At 41.5% G+C, this 20,522-nt stretch overlaps 1 protein-coding gene across 1 annotated transcript in view; it reads left to right on the forward strand.

Annotated features, from left to right (window-relative positions):
* The window catches only part of gsg1l (gsg1-like), a gene marked incomplete at its 3' end in the record, with an annotated part of 314,655 nt that overhangs the window by 241,229 nt on the left and 52,904 nt on the right, over nt 1–20,522 (forward strand). The window contains exon 4 of the mRNA XM_084329478.1: nt 6,989–7,100. Coding sequence (XP_084185604.1) covers nt 6,989–7,100 — 112 coding nt within the window. The remainder of the gene's footprint in view (nt 1–6,988; nt 7,101–20,522) is intronic.

The following is a 20,522-nucleotide window of genomic DNA, read 5'->3' on the forward strand; positions in this document are numbered from 1 at the left end:
CTTTTTGCGGCCATTTCGTAGAGGACATCAGCGTTGTCGTTGGACAACAGTCGACCAGCGTTGGAATTTTTGAATTAGTTGAATTATGTCAATAACTGTTATTATTCGCGATAATAAGCCACAAAAGGTAACGTTTTTGACAAATATTGAAATGCAGTTAGTTTCTCCTCCCTATTGTTAGCATGTAGGAACAATTAGTTTCATAACGGTTGCACTGTGGGGAAAATTAAAAAGTACACTAGATTACAGTAGATATCATTATCTGTTCTTATGCACGCCTGGTGATACTAAATCCAAGATAATATATGTATATATATATAAATGTGCGAATTGGCTATAATAAGGTAATGTATAAGCATATATTCTATAATAATATTTCAAATTGCATTGGTCCGGATGGGAGAATTCAGTACTGTATCTACCAGTGGCGAAGCGTACCGGAGTTAACCGGGCCTTCATAATATTATATATTATTAATATTATATTCCAAATAAAATAAGTCCCTCGATACTCCGTGCTGCTGCTGCTGACTTGAAATAAAATAGACCGTTCTGTGGGCAGTCGGCCCGACACTAAACAGCAGTCTGTTATAATCACATTTGTATGAGCTAACGAATTCCGTTATATTGGACATTTGTATTAATTATATCAAGCGAAGAATTGAGAAAGCAGAGAGAGACGGCAACATTATCGTGTGGTTCAACGTTGCGTGATCGCTGAAACCAATGCCGATCTCCGCCTCCCAGCGAGTTGTCATTATTAAAGATGCATGGTGACTCAACAACAAAACAAATGTAACTATTTTAATACAATTCAAATTGTGCTTAGAGGGAAGTTACGGTATGCAAAGAAAGATCAAGTCAATTACCAAATGAAACGCACAGCAGCCCAGCCAATATTTCAAGACAGACATATTTGTGTGGAAATAAAATGCGCAGCGGCAGATCAATATAATCAATATAAATTAATTTGTTTCACTCACCATTTTGACGTGGTTCACCTGAAGACGAAATCCATCCTCCTGTCCGTTTGGGTGAACTTTTCAATGACCCGGTCATACAGCTGATCAGTCCTTTTCAGATCCAGGAGCATTTCTTTTTCAATTGACATGGAGGATAATGCAGAGAGTCGGGCTTGTCCGGTTGTATTCCTCGCATATGTTTTAATGCGCTTGAGGGCAGAAAATGTCCTTTCCACGGTTGAGGTGGTGACAGGGATAGTTACAACTAAACACGTCAGTTTATATAGCTGCTTCATGCTTTCACTGAGTTTTTTTTGTTGAAGAAATAGAAGAAGGTCAGATGGGTCCTTTCCCTGAAAATCTGCCATAGAATACATGACACCGAGTTCGGTTTTCAGCCGTGGCAAGTCAAAACGCGGCCCGTAGCTGTCAGTCAGGCTTGTGAAAGCAGTTTCAGGGAACGTTTTCTTATAGATGGTGAACTGCGTGGGATCCAGAAGGGAAAGGAATGAAAGCTTTTCGTGATCTTTAAAACGAGTTGTCATTTGATTTAGAATATTGTCAATAATGCCATCATGCACCTTCTTGTAGTATGTACGTGGATCTCCGGACGCTCTGCGCCCAGGTGGCACACCGGTGGTGTTCACTGTCTCGTCATAGTGTTGCTCAAAACGTGGCCTCTGCTCCTCAATGCGAATGCAAAACTCGTCCACCCGAGCCAAACAAAACTGCATGTCAAATGACTTGCTCTGCAAAATGTCAAAAAGAACATCTGCATGGGAAAACATTTCGTAAAATGTTGAAATTAAAAAGCTAAATTCAAAGGTGCTCAAGTATGATATATGAGCATCAGCACCGCCTGTAGCAGTATCGTCAAATTCCTCATGGTGGTCAACTATGTACTGGAACACGTCCTTAAGAGCATCTTTCTGTTCAAATACAGTACAAACCAATCTTGATGTGAAATTCCACCTAGTTGGTGCAACTCGTGGCAGTCGCCTTTGACACATCTGGTCAAGCACTTGCGTACGTTTGGGCGATTTAGTAAAGAACGCGGCCATGGAAGACAGGTGTGAGAGGAAGATTTTGCATTCTTGAATTTTTTTTACACCTTGAGATAAAACTAAATTAAGGACATGTGCATAACAGTGTATGAAAAGCGCATCGGGGACCCTTTCCTTCACTTTGGCTTGGACACCGTTTAGTCCCGAGGCCATAACAGGTGCACCATCGTAACACTGCACAAGTTTATCTGTGCATGCATATTCCTCCAAGAAATTAAGAGCCAGGGTTGCAACCTCTTCTGCTGTTTTGCCCCCCGACACATCCACATATTTAATGAACCTCTCTTTTACGCCACCGTCTGTTACATAACGAAGAACAATTGACAGCTGTGCAGCATTGCTCACATCGGACGTTTCATCCAGCATTAGAGCTACACATGACGCGTTCCTTATTTCTTCTTTAATTTCGTCATTCATCACATCAGCAACAGCACTTATCAAATCGTTCTGTATTTGACTTGAGGTTCCAATAAATACCTTGGAAGTGGTCAGATGGTAGTGCAAAGCTGGATCATATTCTGCTAAAAATGACAAAAGCTCCAGGTAATTCCCCCGGTTCAAAGATGTTCCACTCTCATCATGGCCCCTGAAAGCCATCTCCTGTTTCCCTAGGAAAACCACGCAGTGTATGAGCCGTTTTAAAATCTCCAGATTTTTTTTGACCTTTTCGTTGTGCATCGTTGTTTCTCTCCGTCTCTGTTCATCCAGCTGTAAATCAATCCTTGCGTCTCCAAATGTTTTCAGACTAATTGTTGCCTTAAGGTGACTTGCCGAGCCTTCATGCTTTTGTGCAGACTTTGTTAAACAGGTAAGGTTATCGAAGCCTCTAAAGTTCCACGCACCCTTGTCGGTCCCAAACAACAAACATTCCCAGCAGAAAAGCTTCTTCCGTGAAATCGAGCCAGTCATCCAGGGGTACCGTTCCCAATTGCTAGCCTGGAAATGTCGCTCGTAACCGGCCTTTGATGCCTGGCTGATTTCCAGTCCTTCTGGGGTTGGGCGGCCTTTTTTGACAATGTCCATCTTTTCATTGAATGTTCTTCTTGAAAAGGGAACTGTTAATAAATCTGCAACAACATCGACGGTATCATTTGCTGCTGCCATGTTTCAGTTTGTCTCGTGTTGTCTTGCTTGATAGTTCACTAAGGTAGTCCGCGTTTGCCGTTTTGCGCTCTGATTGGCCGACGCAGCCAGACTCTAGAATACCTTGGCATCTAAAAGACTACGCCCATTGACTACAGCTCCAAATGTGATTGGCTGATCAAACTGTCACTCCACACCTGGGCTCCTGTTAAGGTTTATTGGGCAGGTCGAGCTAGAATACCCGATGGAGGAAAGTCTGCCCAGAGACCTGTGAAAAGAAATCTCCGATTGGCTGTTATTTTCTCCTGTACAAAAACGCTCTAATGCGCAGTGAATGGGTCGAAAACAACTATGGCGAGTGAAACTGTGCGGTTTTAACAGATTAGCGACACAAACTATTTTAATACATTTGATTAAAAAAAATAAAAAAAATAAAATTAAAAAAGTAATTTTTAAAATTCATATTTTCTTTCTTCTGAGGCTCACAGGGCCTTCTCTGAATACCTTGAAGGCCCTGAGAATTCGCCACATGTTTTTTCTGTAGATACTATCTACAGAACCTTCGGTTTTATCATCTTCCCTTTATTAATTTCCTTAGATTTTTTGTACACATGATCTCAAGAGGGTACTGAACAAGGTCAGTGGCAGTTTTTTAAGTTTGGTCATTATTATCATGGTGTTATTCACTGTCAAAGATGCAAAGAAAAATCATAATTCATATTCTCCTTTGTTTCATCACAATTTAAGCAAGCCTAGTAATAGACACAATATTTCTGACACTGTGAATACATTCCCTGAGGTCCATAGATGTACCTAGATACCAAGAATATGCAAATAGCCCTTGTAGAAGTGGAGCAATATTACATTTACCTAGGTATATATTTTATGCTGATTTTCACATCGTGTGGAACAGGTTAATGTGTCACCTGTCATGTCATCACATGTCCCAACCAATTATCACAATACCATAATACAACATAAAACATAAAGAACATCTGTATGAGTCCTTCATCTGTCACCATGCCATAGCCATACATTGTCATATATTTATTTGTGTTCACATTTAGACAAAGATCCTTGAACAAACAATAATAGATGCACACAACAACACATGTATCCAGTCCCAGTCTAGGGATACAGGAAGTAGTGTCTCCTCCAAATGTGGCGGCTGACAAGAGTCACAGAATTTTGCCAATGCCCTAGTGTTTGGCTTGGACATTACATACATACCAAATGTACTACATCCCAAATGTAAAATAATTGCTCTACCCCAAAGGTGGTATCACCCTTTGCTACTGTAACAGCTGATTACTATCATTACAACAAAGTGAGATGAGGTACTGATCACATTATGGTGACACCTCAATGACATGTTTTTGTTTTTCAACATTGTCTCAGTGTGATTCTTCACACCAGAACACATTAACAGGCAGGTGTGGAAGGTCCTCAGTCAAATGTTGCTGAATTGCTCTCAGATGAGCCGGATGGCATCCCTGGGTGGCCAGGCTTGTATTGTGATCATAATCCCACATAATCTGGAAGCAATTTGGTCTCAACGTGCATGTGTGTCACGGAGAGAGACGGAGAGAGAGGAGCAGGAAAATACTATACAGGCACAGAGTTGGATGAAATACCGGAGACACCTAACAAGTATTTTCAGAGGTGGACACACAGCAAAGATCTCAGGACATCAGATCTTTATAATCAGATGTAGCGGTCAACCGATATATCAGTTTGCCGATATTGGCCGGGAAACCGATATTGGTATAAACCAATACTGAATTATGATATCAACCTGCCGACATGACAATCATTTGCGGGCTCTAGCAGGCAACATTTTAATGCTAGAATGATAATGATGGTATCATATGAAATAGAAAGCAGATGGAATCCGGTGATACCAATCACAACATGATAGCTTACCCGGGAAGGGGATAAATAGGGCTCCAAAGTTCACAGATTTTTAAGGGGGAAAATACTGCAATATTTTATATCCAATTCCTTGTATCAACCAGCTAAGCTTAGCTAGTTCATATAGCTAACATTGGTTACAGTAACTTAAATTCAGCTATTTTTGCGTCTCATTTGTAATTATTAAATTGTTGTATTTTATCAGATGCAATAGAACATAATTATATTGGCATTATATCGGCCGCCCTGTTCTCTAAATATCTGTGACGGCATTGGCCATTGAAAAACCCATATGGGTCGACCACTAATCAGATGTAAACAAAATAAATCACATTCAAAAGTTGTCCAAGTATAAATATTCAAGTATAAACATTCATATTGCAGGCAGTAAGAATGGTGCTGGAAAGTTTGGACCATACATTATGGTCATACAGCAGCTACAGTACACATAAACATGCTTAGTATCCCATCAACAGACCCTGCAGGCAAACTGGTCCTGTAGGCAGCTGTGTTTTTCCCTGCCTCGGAGTCACACACACACACACACACACACACAGAACAATGCATACATATTTGTATGCATACAGTTGAATACATACACAATGGACGCATATGCTCACACACATGCAACTGTGATCTCACAAGCACACAGACACATGACACGTGCACACACTAATACACACACAGCATTTCCTAGAATCCCTTCTTGAGCTGCGGTGTTGGCTGACGGAAAATTATAGCTCTGTTATAGAGAACTGTAAATCTGTGTCCCCACTGTATTTACTACTGCACACATACATAATCAAATCCACACACAAATAGCCAACTTGATCAGGCACCAATCCAGACACGTGGATCACACACATACAGCAAACCTGATACCCATACACGTGATATACAGTACACACACACCAACACAGGCGAAGGGACAAAGAGTCCCTGTCATAATATGTTTCAATGCGTGCTAATGATTTACAAGCCCTGCATGAAGGCTATTTCCTAACATTGACTTGTTTACCATTTGATTTATGCTCCGTTTATGACTGATCATGTTGCTATCTCACATTGACTGTATGACAGCCAGTACTAATAGCCGCCATGCTAAATCAATTGATAGAGTATAATGACTAATTATCATAATTACCTGAGCGCCAATGCAGTGCGATTGATGACAGATGGTGTGTTTAATGGTAGTTTTGTGTATTGGTATGTATTACGTAAGGGATAATGTATAGCTACGAGGTCATTGTCGCAAAACAATTGACCGACACAGAGTTTAGAACACAGAGGCGCCTCGCCGAGGTGTTTTAAACGTCAGTGAAGGTCAATTATTTTGCGACAATGACCAAATATAGCTATACATTATCCCGCTTATTACATGGCTAACTTACTAACAATATACCTAATTCATTTTACACCATCGACAAGACGAGATCAAATGCAGACGCAGTTGTTCTGTAGCTCTGTCAGCTCCAAATAAAGTGATTATTATTATCACCGGCAGCTGTGTCTGATTGCACTGAAACAGTGTGTGTCAGTGGGCTTGATTGCTCCAGCTGCGAAAAACAATAATCACCGGTGGTTATCGAAAAATAATTTACCAATCACAATCAAGCATTTCGGCGAATGTGAAAACGCCATGTAATAAGTATGTGTATGTAATGGAATTACTTGATGATAATTGCCATGGTAAATTACAGTGTGTTCAGTAGTCCGTGTGCGTGTGTTTGTGTTGTATGGATTGTTTTTCATATGACAAGTGATGTCTTACCTTTTTCTTAAATTTTTACCTGTGTGTGTGTGTGCGTGTGTGTGTGTGTGTCTTTCTGTCTGTCTGTCTTTTTGTCTATACTGTGTGTGTGTGTGTGTCTTTCTGTCTGTCTGTCTTTGTGTCTATACTGTGTGTGTGTGTGTGTGTGTGTGTGTGTGTGTGTGTGTGTGTGTGTGTGTGTGTGTGTGTATCCTACAGGTCTACTGGGCATGGTGGCTCATATGATGTACACACAGGTGTTTCAGATCACAGTGAGTCTGGGGCCGGAGGATTGGAGACCTCACACCTGGGACTATGGATGGTCCTTCTGGTCAGTCTCTCGCACACGCACACACACACACACACACACACACACACACACACACACACACACACACACACACACACACACACACACACACACACACACACTTGAAATGTTTATTTATGTCCACATGAACAGAAGTACAAGGAAGCCTCATACAAAGGACATAAACACTGCCAGTGCAGTCAGAAAGTATGAAAGAACAGCCAGTTACAAAGTGCATGGACGGCAGAACGCTGTTACATACAGTATGGCTGAACTACTTGTCGGACACATCGGACATGAATCATGGGTAAAGGAAACAACGCCTCCTCCAAATTGAGCGGCTTCCTATAATAGCTGATACTGAGCAGTACCTTGCTAACAGCTTGGCCTTCCTTTTGGGGAGACCGGCTATTTGTAGGCCCCTCACAACCAACTCACCCATGCACACACACACACACACACACACACACACACACACACACACACACACACACACACACACACACACACACACACACACACACACACACACACACACACACACACACACACACACACACACACACTACATATCTACAGTACATCTAAGGCCTTGTCCAGACTAAAACGATTTTGGTCTGTTTCGGTTTCGATTCGTTTCCGTAAAAACCAAAACGTCTCAAGATAATAAGTGCATGCCACAAATTTAGAAAATAAATGTCTTTCCTGTTTATTTATTTTTTTAAACCCCCGACCGGAAGTGTTATAGTGTCTGTTGCTAGCAACTTAACTTGTGTCGGCCGGTTCTGTGCTTTTCGAGCTAACGTAACGTCATTAGTTTCCAAAGGAGAGGAGAGAAAGACCGCGGCTCACATGCAGCTCAAACTACCTGTTGGAATAAATTAATTGATTGATGTTTAACTTGTCCCTGTGTGTGTTGTGGGATATTGTGGATATCCTGAAGAACGTTCTCAGTCAACGAGATCCAGTTAATAACAAGGTTTATTTGCCAGACAGATAGAAATATACATATAGTATTTAGAGAGAATGGCTGAGGCTCTCGCCCTAGGTGATCAGCTGAAATGACCCAGGTAGAGACGATCAATTGTTGTCGGGAGGGACGATCGATTGTTGTCAAACGAGTTAGGGGGGGGGGGGGGACAGGATAGGGGACAAAGGAGAAGGGGGGGGGGGGTGTCTTTACGTGAGAGTTGGGGAATCAATATATTATTCCACAGTTAGTGCATTCTTCTCTTTATAATGTGGGTGAGGTCAATATATAATATACCAGGATTATTTGGAACAAGCTAAATATTGAAAAGTAAATAGACATGGTAAAAGAATGAGATCGCTGTATTCCATTGGTTATCAGATAATGAATGAATAGAAAACAAATAAAATAATGAACATTTGGCCAATATGATCTGTTGGTTTACCGGATTAATGAATGAAAATCAATTCAAATCCTTAATCTGGTGGTTGGCATAACAGTTTAAAATAGAAATATTTACATACGTGATTCATGACTTGATTCACTGGACTAAGGTCTGTGTTATTTTGATATCAGAGATGTGGGAATATCACCCTTTTCTTTTATTAATAATCCCTCAAATATCTTTATCAATGAGTGGTCCTCTCCTCAACTCTGATATCAAACAACAAACAACATAAACTATAGTTGTGCAAATATCTTGGCTTACCTCCAGTCGCTCACGTCGTGAATCAGACATTTAGGTGTCTATGTGTCTTCATGATAATATCAATGGGAGCTAAGATCATTAATACTCAACCAATTAAATACATGTGAATACTGTCTCTGTGTGGTCAGAGTGCGTAGGGTAAAACACAAAATCGTGTGCATAATTATCAGGAACAGGATTTACAAATAGGCATTAACCTAGTGGCTAATGTATAAAAAAACATTTAAAAACTGTTAACCTAGTGGTTTATATAAAAACTGATATAAAAGGCGATTATGATAACCGTTATGCATTGTTCTAGTATATTGTTGTGGTGCACACTATCAATGATCAAAACAAAACTTGGTGTCTTGGAACAAACCAACTGGTTATGTCCTGTGTGTTGACAAGCTGTCCTCTGGCTGTCGTGTGGTGGGGCCAAGCAGTAAGACAGTAAAAATAATAATAATTACATAACAAGGTGGACAATGTGTGTTAGGCGTTTCTCTTGGTCTACAGTTCTCTGATGATGTCTGTCTTCTTGACGATGTAGTCGGAAACATTTACTCCTCATTATTCAGAGGGGGCCTCCAGGCGGTCGCCATCCACTCCCTGTGTACCTCGTCAAAGGTCACAGGGTCACCGGTGGTAGTGGGGCGTGTGAACTATAGTGGCTTTGCAGACTCTTTTGTTGGAGCCTGTGTTGTTCTCCACCACCACCACATGGGTTTGGTCTTCATCAGGCCTAGAGACATGGCAGTAGGGTGTTCTTGAACATGTTGTGCCGGTCGGCCCTCTCCTCCTCGTCACCGCGGCACCACCCGAAGGCGGTGGGGGATTGCCGGTGCAGCGGCCAGTCAGTAGGACGCTCTCTCCCACCCGGACGGTGGAGACACACGGCCTTGGTCTGTCGTAGGCTGCCGGGGTGGCGCAGCAGGTCGTCTTTTCTGTCTGTGCTCCCCTTCCTTTAGGGACGTCTGTGTCGTGTGGGCTGGCGGTTCTCCCACGGTTGTTGTCGTCGCCCTGGTTGTGTCCGCAGCTCCGTGGCGGTGTTTTTCGTGGTCCTCTGCTGTCGTTCATGGTTCAGGTCACGTGTCGTCTCACTCGTCCTGTCTTCTCACCAATTTATGATCTGAGGATGATAAAAATTGTCTTAGAAAACTCACATAAATGATTCAACGCCTTTCTGCTAAAGAGGAAAATAATTTAGGGTTAATTCAATTCATAGTTCAATTCATTGTGTAATACCATTATGCATGTTATATCGTTTGGATCCGATCTTTGCATGGAATCAGACAAAATAGCTCTTTATCTTTATAGTCTGTGATGTTAAATTGAAGTTGATCTTACCTCAGGCCGCGTACGATGGGTGTGCTTCAGGATACTTACCTCGTCATGACTTTTCTGGCTTTCCTCACATCTCAGTGTGGCTCATGTGTCATATTAGCAAAAAATATTAGCAAAAAACATAAAAATCTAGGCAGCCAGTTATTTTTGCATGAAAAACAATCATTAATTTTCTCATCTACTCTTAAGTAGCAGTAATTCAATTATCCTATAATATATCTTGTGTATTTTGATAATCATTGTGTAAATGCTTATCCTGCTTCCAACTGATAAAAATAAATCTAACCCTAACTAACCTTACTGTCATGTTCTTGTCCCAATAACCTAACCTACACTGCAGCACCCAACACTGTTTGATGAACATTGTTACTCAGCTGATAGAGTTGTGCCCTTCCTGGTGACCTGTCGCACAGAACCTGTAAGTCGCTTTGGATAAAAGCGTCAGCTAAATGACCAATGTAAATGTACATTTTGTTCATTCTGATGGTCATTGTGTTCCCCCTGGTGGTTTGATATTTGCAGTCATAGAAATGTATTAGTTTGTTAAAAGGATGAGTTTCAAGTTTCAAGTTTCTTTAATAGTTGTCATACAGAAGTACAGAATACTTTTATACAAAATGCTTCTTACTGTTACGCTCCAGAGACTGTGCTAGACAAGATAAGTATGAAATAAAATAGTATAGCATGTAAATTAGAAGTAAAAAATTAGGTCACAGTGTTCAGTATAGACATATGTACAATGTTCGATGCAGAATAGAAGTCTGAGTTACCATATAATATACAATATACTATGCAGTGTACTAATATACAATACTATATAGTGCAAAGCAGAAATGGAATGAGGTACATTTTAGGTACAATTTACAGTAAGGTGTACGAGTTGTAGTGCAAATCCTTTATCAATAAATATAAAGTGTGTTTAGGTGATCTAAAGTGTGGAGAGTGGGTGCTGCAGTGTGTTGTTTGTTTAAAGTGAGTGTGTGCATGTGGATGTGTGTGCTGTGTGCATTTGATGGTTGTTGTAGTGTGTATAGTGTTTATTGTTGCATGTTATTTAGTTAGTGGAAAAATAGAATTTGTGAGTAATTTCCTGACTGCATTCATCAAGTACCAGTGTTTACTATGGCAAGCTGATCTCCAGACATTGCATTCACCGTGCCCTTTCGTGTGGTCAGAGTGCAGGCCTTTGTATTGCTTTGTCTGTCTCCTGCCCTGCCCTGTGGTTTTCAAGTGCCCACTCTGAATAGCGTCTGCTATCGTCTTTGTTCCTGTAAAACACAATTTACATGATGTAGATTTATTTTGAACGGTCAATCGATTGCCCTTCAGCTCCAAACTGTCCTCAGCTGAATCTCATGTTCACATGCAAATCATTTGAGTTTCACTGTGGTATGTCTTTTGTGATACAATTGAGTGTCTAAACAATGCAAATCAGTCTGTCTTCTTGATTGTCTGCTTGCTTCCTGTAAACACAAAAAACATGTTAATTTCCCACTCCTCTAAAACCATTCTATGTGTGTTCTTCTTGATTGTGAGCTCAAAACACATCATCTAGTCTTCATCTATTTCATCATCTCACACAATATACATATCTCATCAATGTTACTCTGGAAAAGAGGAGGCATGATTTGACCTCATCTAAAAATATTATCTGCATTTATTCATTATCTCTAAAGAAAGGTTGTTGTTATTCTTTCTTTAACTCTTAGATCAAATCTATCCAATTGATTAGAATCCTATTTAAAATGTTTTATAATGGAGAGGGCCAGTTATTTTTCCTTGGTTCTTCAGATAAACCCATTAACTCAAGCAAATATAACCTGCTTGTTGATCTAAACATCTTATTTTTAAACATAATCTGTGTTGTTTGTGTCAAATTTTTTCCAAATGAAAAGCTCATAAGGTCTAATCTGAAACAGACATTGAGATTAGCTTTATGGGACTTATAACGTGTGCATTAACACTTTGAATGCCATGCCCGAGAATATTCGGGTTTACCCCCCCCCCGCGGGTTGAATGCCCATCACGAGAATATTCGTTTGTTCTCTTTTTTAAATTTTTTTTTATCTGAAATCATATTACATCAACCGAGTCCTCCGTTGGAAATTCAGCTACCTCAGGCGCTCAGATGTGAAAAAAGCACCCCCTATCGTCTCCCAGATGGTAATTCACCCTTTTGGATTGAACTCAATGAAAATGAATGAGAAAAAAAAACCCGGGATCCACGTTTTACTTCTCACTCATGCAACCGCCGTTTACCAGTTTCACTCTGGAGTTTCAGAGCAGCAGGGATTATGTGTTTTTACTAGAGCTGGGCCGTTAACGGCGTTAACGTGCTGCGTTAACGCTATACTAGTATCGCGCGATAATATAATTAACGCATTAATCAAACCTTTTTTTTTTTTACCTTTATTTACCCAGGGCAGGTTCGCTGAGCACAGATGCTCTTTCTCAGGAACGCCCTGCTTCACATTCACACAGTTCCATTCACACCTGGGAGCTGCCCAGTACAACCACAGTTGACACCATTGGCCACTGAGCAACTCCACTGGAGCAGTTGATTCAGGCCATGTCACATAGTTCAAGTTTGAAATGATTCTTTCTGTTTTGCTCCTGAGAGTGTGCTAGATACTGTACTGTACTGGTAATATTATTTATTTGTGTTAACTTCTGAATAAAACAACTTATTAAACACAAGTACATCTTATTGAACATTATTTTGATATTTCATTACCAATTATCATAGCAAAACAGCTTTTTCAAACAGTCTGTAATGCATTTTGGAAACGGGAGATGGGCTCATGGTGTAATGGGCCACCTGGCCTGAGAAACATAAGGAGGAAAGAAAAAGTAAGGACTTACTTCTGGTCATTATTTGGGTAGAACACACATATTTTGAATGCCTTCTGTAGGTTTTTTTTATTTTTTTTGGGCAATTTTAATCTAGATTAATCTAGATTAAATCCAGGATTGCAGATAGATTAATCTAGATTAAAAAAAATTATCTATGCCCACCTCTAGTTTTTACACTATACTCGGTGGATCAATAAAATGAGCGATTTTTTCAAATGGCGATCAGGAATTGGAATAATCCATTTGGATACCATCTGATCTCAGGGAAGGAATCTATGTTACCAGTCTAAGGATAATCAGATCAGTTTTCACGGATATATAAGCTTTTATGTGATTATGTGATATGGCTGTTGGACTGTCCGCGCCGTCAGGAAATAGGAGAAGCGATTTTCGGCTCGCGCCCAGAGCGTGCATGCCTACACATATACTATCGATAATCGAGCATTTATTTGAAAACGATTCATAAATAGGCCGAAAAATGACAACGTTCTAGAATATTACAGTAAAAGGCGATTATCATAGAATGTCTTATATTTTCCGTGAAAACGAGTGCTTTTCAAAATGCTATCAAACGGAAATGAACCGATAAAAAAACAATCTGCTTCGACAATGTTGACTGGAAATGGGTCATTGATAATGCGACGGGCAGATTAGACACATAGCCATAATGTAAAACATAGATTGGGCGATATTAACGCTAACATTGAAGTGGTGCTGGGCATTCAAGGGACTAATAAGGAATTAACCTTGGGCAGTGAACGTGTTAAAGAAACATAAACACTCAAGCGATATGGGATAGCTGTAATTCACTGTAAATGAGAAGATATGTCATGCAGCATCAAGGTTTTGTTTCATACTCACCGGAAAGTTGTTGTGCTCACGTTGAGTCCTCATAGTTCAGTTCAGTTATTGAATAACTATATAATTTACCCCCTTTTTTTTATGTGTAGCTTCAATCTAATACATTCCATCCTCTATTCGGTTGAAGATAGTTTAAGATTAGTGGTCGAGGCTGTAACACGCTACGTGTCGTCAATGCAACTCTCGGCGCGTTTCTCCGGTGGTCTGAGACAATGCAACCTTGGAAAAACTCTTTTATATCTCGCTAAAGTAACATAAAAATAAAACAGATAACTAAACGTGGATTTCATACACTCTCGGCCTCGGGCATATTAAACTTCATGTTAGCCCACGGATAGCTTCGTATCAAACTCATAACTTCACGGCGCTCACCATGTGACGTCATCGCTTCCAGCGACGTTCGTGCGTTCCCACGAAATAACACATTGCAGTACCTTTCCACGAGCTCTCAATAGCCCGGAAGTCAACTAAAACCAGTGTTTTGTAACCGAATTAACGAGCCTGTGCATCATATGCGGTTCCATGTAAAACATAAACAAACAGACAAGAAAAAAATTATAATAACATAAAAACAGTAATGTGTGTGCATATCTGGTCTATATTGGATCGCTGTTCATTTAATCGGCCAGCCTCATGCTGCGATAAGGCTTGGATACCCTTGATATAACTATACATCGTCATTAAAGCATGCGACCGAATCCTGAACTTCGAAATTTACCAGCGATATCTTGTAGATTTAATACACCATTTAACCAAAACTCACGGTCTCTCAACACGTGCGACAAATGTCCCGTAGCTATATCTACCCGCCTATCTATGATGATAATGGTTCACCTAATCCGAATACATCGTTTTCAGGAATGGAAGAGACCGTAGGCTTAGTCTGAGGTTGGAACTATGAACTTGGAACAACGATACTCTGGTAAATCCTATCATGATTCTACCAGCTCTTGGTCGTTCGTCCCGCCTATTGCAGAAGAATCACAGAACAGTTTCTAGCGTTTTCCAAGCCTTAATAAGCCTACGTATCTCACCTTGTTGCCTATATTTCAGCCGGCTCCAGCTTGACTAGGGATAGCAATCCAACAACCTATGGTGCCTATGTTTTGGTACTCTAACCAGGGATAGCACTCCAACAACCTAGCAAATCCTTTCAGAACCTCCTGATAAGGACTGGGGTACACGCGTTCCCCCGTAACGATTCACAATACAAATACAGATATATTAATGCACATTACCCTCACTCAGCCATGATCTCAATATTGACAACATACCGTAACATTCACCTGGCAGAGAAAAGCGGGAAGGTTTTAATTCCTTGCCATGCATTTTGGTCGACCATCTATATACTCACTTTTCTCTGTATAGGTGAAACAACACGGCAGGGCCAGGACGCAAAGAGTCTGTCACAAGTTCATAGACGCCAATTGTGGGATATTGTGGATATCCTGAAGAACGTTCTCAGTCAACCGAGATCCAGTTAATAACAAGGTTTATTAGCCAGACAGATAGAAATATACACATAGTATTTAGAGAGAATGGCTGAGGCTCTCGCCCTAGGTGATCATCTGAAATGACCCAGGTAGAGACGATCGATTGTTGTCGGGAGGAGCCCTATATAGTGAAATGGGGGGGGGGGGGGGGGGGGGGAACACTCGCATGATAGGTCAAACGAGTTAGGGGGGGGGGGCAGGATAGGGGACAAAGGAGAATGGAGGGGGATGTCTTTACATGAGTTGGGGAATCAATATATTATTCCACAGTGTCCAGTCATTTCGACTAGCAAACGTTGTCATAACGTTACCTCAGGATACCACTGTCTATTGTATTTAGTTGGTTAGCTATTTAGCTAATGTGGATAGCATTTTGAATAGCATCAATGCTAGCTGGCTGGCTACAGCTTTATTTACTAAATTATGGAGGCTTTTTAATCGTCAAGGTAAGAGAGGATTTGTCATGATCAACTGAAGACGTACGCTATGGAACAATATGTGCTTGGGTTTTCAAAAAAAAAGGCCAGCTATGTGACGCTAATCTCTAGTTAGTATCGTGTATTGCATCACAGTAGCCTCCCGATCAAGCTCAATAGCTTCTGTAACACAAATGCAACTACTCTGATGCCATTGTTGTTTAATAATAACTCCCGGTGTTTAATAAACACTTCTAGCCAGGACATATAAGACATATATGTATCATGTTTATTTCATTTGTCTGGGTTTGCATGCGGATTAAGGGAGATGCGTGTGAGCATGTGTGTGCGCCTCGGTTGGGAGTGTGTACAGCAGAACCCCGCTCCGCTTCAGACAGATAGAGAGAGCACAGCATATGTAAAGCTGTAAAAGCCAGATCAAGCTCAATAGCTGTACATGCCATTGTTGTGATGTTTTCACATGCGGGGTAAGGGAGAGGTGGGCTATCGTGTCATCGGTTCAGGAGAAGACGCATATCGCTTGTAAAGATGGTGACGCAATGGGGGGCGTCTTCAGGCGTCTTCAGAATTGCGCACTCTGGGAGCTGCATCGGATCACTTTCGAAACGCAATAATCAATATGATTTCGCCGTTTATTGCGTCATACAAACGGGAAATGGATCTAGCAGATCGACGTCAAATAATTGGAATATTTTTCCTCCAGTCTCATCTGCGAACGGTAAGAGGAATATAACGTTATTTTCAGCCCGATTGTTTATTCAGTTCACGGCAATCCATCTGCTCAACATAACCCATACTAAATAAAGCCATAACTGACGATCAAGGAATTATAAACGCCCTCCCCCCTTTCCTTCACGCATGATGAAGCATAATGTATACCAATCATATACATTTGAATTTTTTAATATAGCGTGTATAGGAAAGAAACGCCAATCGATAATCTATCATATGCTTCAGGGCCTATAACTCGCGTTTTTGGAATTACAGCAGAAAATCTTAAAAACATACTTATATTCTCTACGGTATTAACACAACAATGTATGAATGAAAAAATATAACGTTCCCACATCTGGAACGATAGATACCTGATGTTGAATGGGCCATAGTAATGTCGATATAGCTATAATATTTCAAAAGTTATAGCCCTGCAAAGAAGGTAAACATCTCCATAGGGTTACAGCGCTGGCAGACTGGGCATAAGGATGGGCATACTGCGTGGCAATCAAAGTGTTAAACAGGACTGTTCCTTTTTATTTTTATTTTATTTTTTAACTACAGTATCCCTTGGATAATTAGCCGGAGCAGATGATTCCCCCCTGACCTTCTGCCTCCTCTCAGGCATCCCTCTCCTCTAGCTACAGGCAGCCGGCAGCTGGTGTCTGAGCTTCCTCTGCTCATTTGTGCAGCCAGCAGAAGGCAGCACCAAGGACGACAGGAGCAGAGAAGAATGGGGGGTTGAATGGAGGGATGAGGGATAGATGGAGGGAGGGAGGATGTGGGGAGTTTTAGGCAAAGACGAGGCCTCACAGGTGCAAGGGTGTGTGTGTGTGTGTGTGTGTGTGTGTGTGTGTGTGTGTGTGTGTGTGTGTGTGTGTGCGTGCGTGCATGTTCGTGGAGCCAGCACCCTTGATTAATAATTCACACATATGCACACACAGCGCCTGCAGATTTTGTCCTTCCCCACACACACACACACACACACACACACACACACACACACACACACACACACACACACACACACACACACACACACACACACACACACACACACACACACACACACACACCTGCCACTCACAAACCCACCCTGTCATTTGGAGAAAATCCACCTCTTGTTAATGAGATCTCCACCATTCCCCTACCTCTCTGCTTAATAGGACTTTCTCCTGTCACTCCTTCCAGAAGAAACGGCCTCTCATCCAACCGCGCTGTAGGAATAATTAACCTACGCTGGAAAAGCCCTTTTAGGATGAATAAAAGTCTCTGGATAATGCTTATTATGGGATAAAGAAGGTGATATATTGATCAGAGCGGTTTGCATTGAAAAGAATAAACAATCAAGCTGAAAGTAGCGTTACTGTCCTCTTACCGTTCGCCGATGAGACTGGAGGAAAAAGATCCCACTTATTTGACGTCGATCGACTAGATCCATTTCCGGTTTGTATGGCGCAATAAACGCCCAAATCATATAGATTATTGAGTTATGGCATCGATCCATTGCACGCCAGTGTGTGTCTATAGTCCCGCAACGATATGTGACTGCCGGACGGATTTCCCAGATGCACCAAGATATATATATATTGAAATTCTTTATTTGGAATTACCCCTTGAGATGAACCATCTCGTTTTCAAGGGGGTCCAAGATCACTAGATCCACTTCCGGTTGTAACTCGCCCGATCATCCACCAGGCGGCGGTATTGAGGCGTTGCACTGTTGTGCAGAGTCCCACTGTATCAGCAGAGGCTGGGTGGCGGAATTATGAATGCCATGACGAAAAAATTAAATATGATCTCAATAACGTCGTACAGCGTGGTCTGGCAGAATTAGGATGGCCATCAAACACGTCGTAAGCCGTTTATGGCGGTCAATGTGTTAAGGTACCACCCGCCCCTTCCTCTGTAGAGACTGCTGTCCAATGATGATCTCAGCTGAGGACAATCAATCATCAAGGGGCGGGTGGATAAAGCCTGTGAGACTGCGACCACATGGGGCATCTTTTGCCAGTGATGAGATCTGTCATTGTTGTGTCAGTCGTGTTCCACTGTGGGTGGAAGTGAGCATATGGAACTTGAGGGTTCATATGCGTGTGGGGAATAGCCTGTGGCGTAGGTATCGTGTGCTGGGTGGTTCGCCCGGTTTTACCAACCGTCTCTTTATTCCTATGTTAAGTGACGCTGGGTCACTTATATGTGCCCAGGGTTCCCCTGTGTTTTCCCCATGTGTTGGGGTCTAAAATAGCCTAGGAGTACTGTGGCTTGTATATTTTCTGTGCGGCACTGTGACGCTGGGTCTCAGTGCCTCACCCTTATCCCCCCCCCCCCCCCCCCCCCCCATCCTGATGGGTTAATAGTGGAGGGGTATTGTTTACCGTTTGTCTGTGTTTGCTGTTCTCCCTGTTTGTACTCCCCTCCCCTTGTGTGTCAACTTTGATTGTGGGTTTTATTCCCCTTCCTTTTGGGATATACATATATATAAATAAAATACCCATTTACTTTTGGAAAACGTCTTTATTATTTCTGCCTGCTGGGACCTGTGCTAAAGGCACCTGCTGGACGGGTTGATATTCACAGCAACCCGGTCCAGTTACCATAATAGGGTAACTTCCTACAGTATGTCTATAAAACATATACACCATTATATACAACATTTATAGACCTTTGTGTGTGACAGTCACAATTACATTTAATTAAAAGAAATTTGTAAAAATTCAACATTCAATTATACCAGTTCATATATCAATAAAAGATAAAAGGTAATTTTGGTGATTTCTTCAGACAAACATTTCTCTGTACATTTTACATTTAATTAATTAATGCATTCCCTCATATGGTTCTGTGTGAGAGGGGGGAGAGAACATTTCAGTTTTACTGTACAAAAGTATATTAGTTGGCAGTAGATTAACATTGGACTCCATTCAGTTGGATTTATGACACTGTTTTGATTCCACATAGTAGAAGGGGATGCTTTTGTGACCCTTTATTTTTCCCCATGTGAGGTTGGACACAATTACATTGTGTTGTTTGCTTTAGAGGTGCGAGGGATCCAGGGGATGATCTTTGAGTAATGGGAAATGTACCTGTTCTACAATGTGTCTGCTGTTGCAATGTATTGAGGTTTTGTTTTAATGCTTAACTCATTGGACGCCAGAGGTCTCTGTGGGCGTATGGCCGTGTGTGAAAGCGCTGTAATGAAATGAGGGTACATGCCGGTGTTTTCAGTGCTGAAACTATATTAAATAGTATAGCTATGGATCTAATGATATAGTCGATTGTTGTTACGAAGGATCAGATTAAACCGAATATATATATTTATTGATTGATATATATTGCATAATATTTGTATATCGTCTGATATCCCTTGTGTATTCTTTGTACATATACACGGAATATCCCTTTAACCTAGTACAGACCATAATATTTCGTTCTCCTATTGGACAGCGGTCCCTTAGGCGCCACTGCCATACCCCCAGGGTCTGGTTCAAAGTCACCGTCAAAGACATGCCTGGGCATGAACGGCTCTGCGCAAGGATACGAGACAGGAATAGGGCTGGTACTAGTTTGTTCACCTAACGTATAAATACGGCGCAGGTGAATACAGAAGCACTTAGTCTAAAGTTCGAGTTACACAAGTGAAGCCTCACCCACGATACAACGTGCGGTGAAGTAGGGCCCGTTTGGCCCCAAATAGAGTATTGAGACCGCGTGCAAATTGATAACTGAAGTATCAGAGTTTAACGCTGTACCGTCGAGTTCGACCTATTTCTATTATTTCAGTAATAGTCTATTTATGTATAGTGTATCGTGCGGCTACCGTTCTACAGTGACCAGCATTACCAACGCTTCCTCACACCAGCTAGTGTGCTTATCCAGGCTGGGCAGCTTAACCTGGCGCCTTCATCCGAGGAGCCCTAGACGAGGACCGTGTGGATTATGTACACTGGATAACCTACCCGACGACTACAGAGCCCTTTCCAGCTGGATTATATTTGCTTTGGTCCTGTAATTGATGGAGCGGAGAATCGTCTACACCCACAATTGTGTGGGATTTACCCTGTGAGGAGCAACGTCGAG

The sequence above is a fragment of the Notolepis coatsorum genome (assembly GCF_963971535.1).
Source record: "Notolepis coatsorum genome assembly, chromosome: 14".
Lineage (NCBI taxonomy): Eukaryota > Metazoa > Chordata > Actinopteri > Aulopiformes > Paralepididae > Notolepis > Notolepis coatsorum.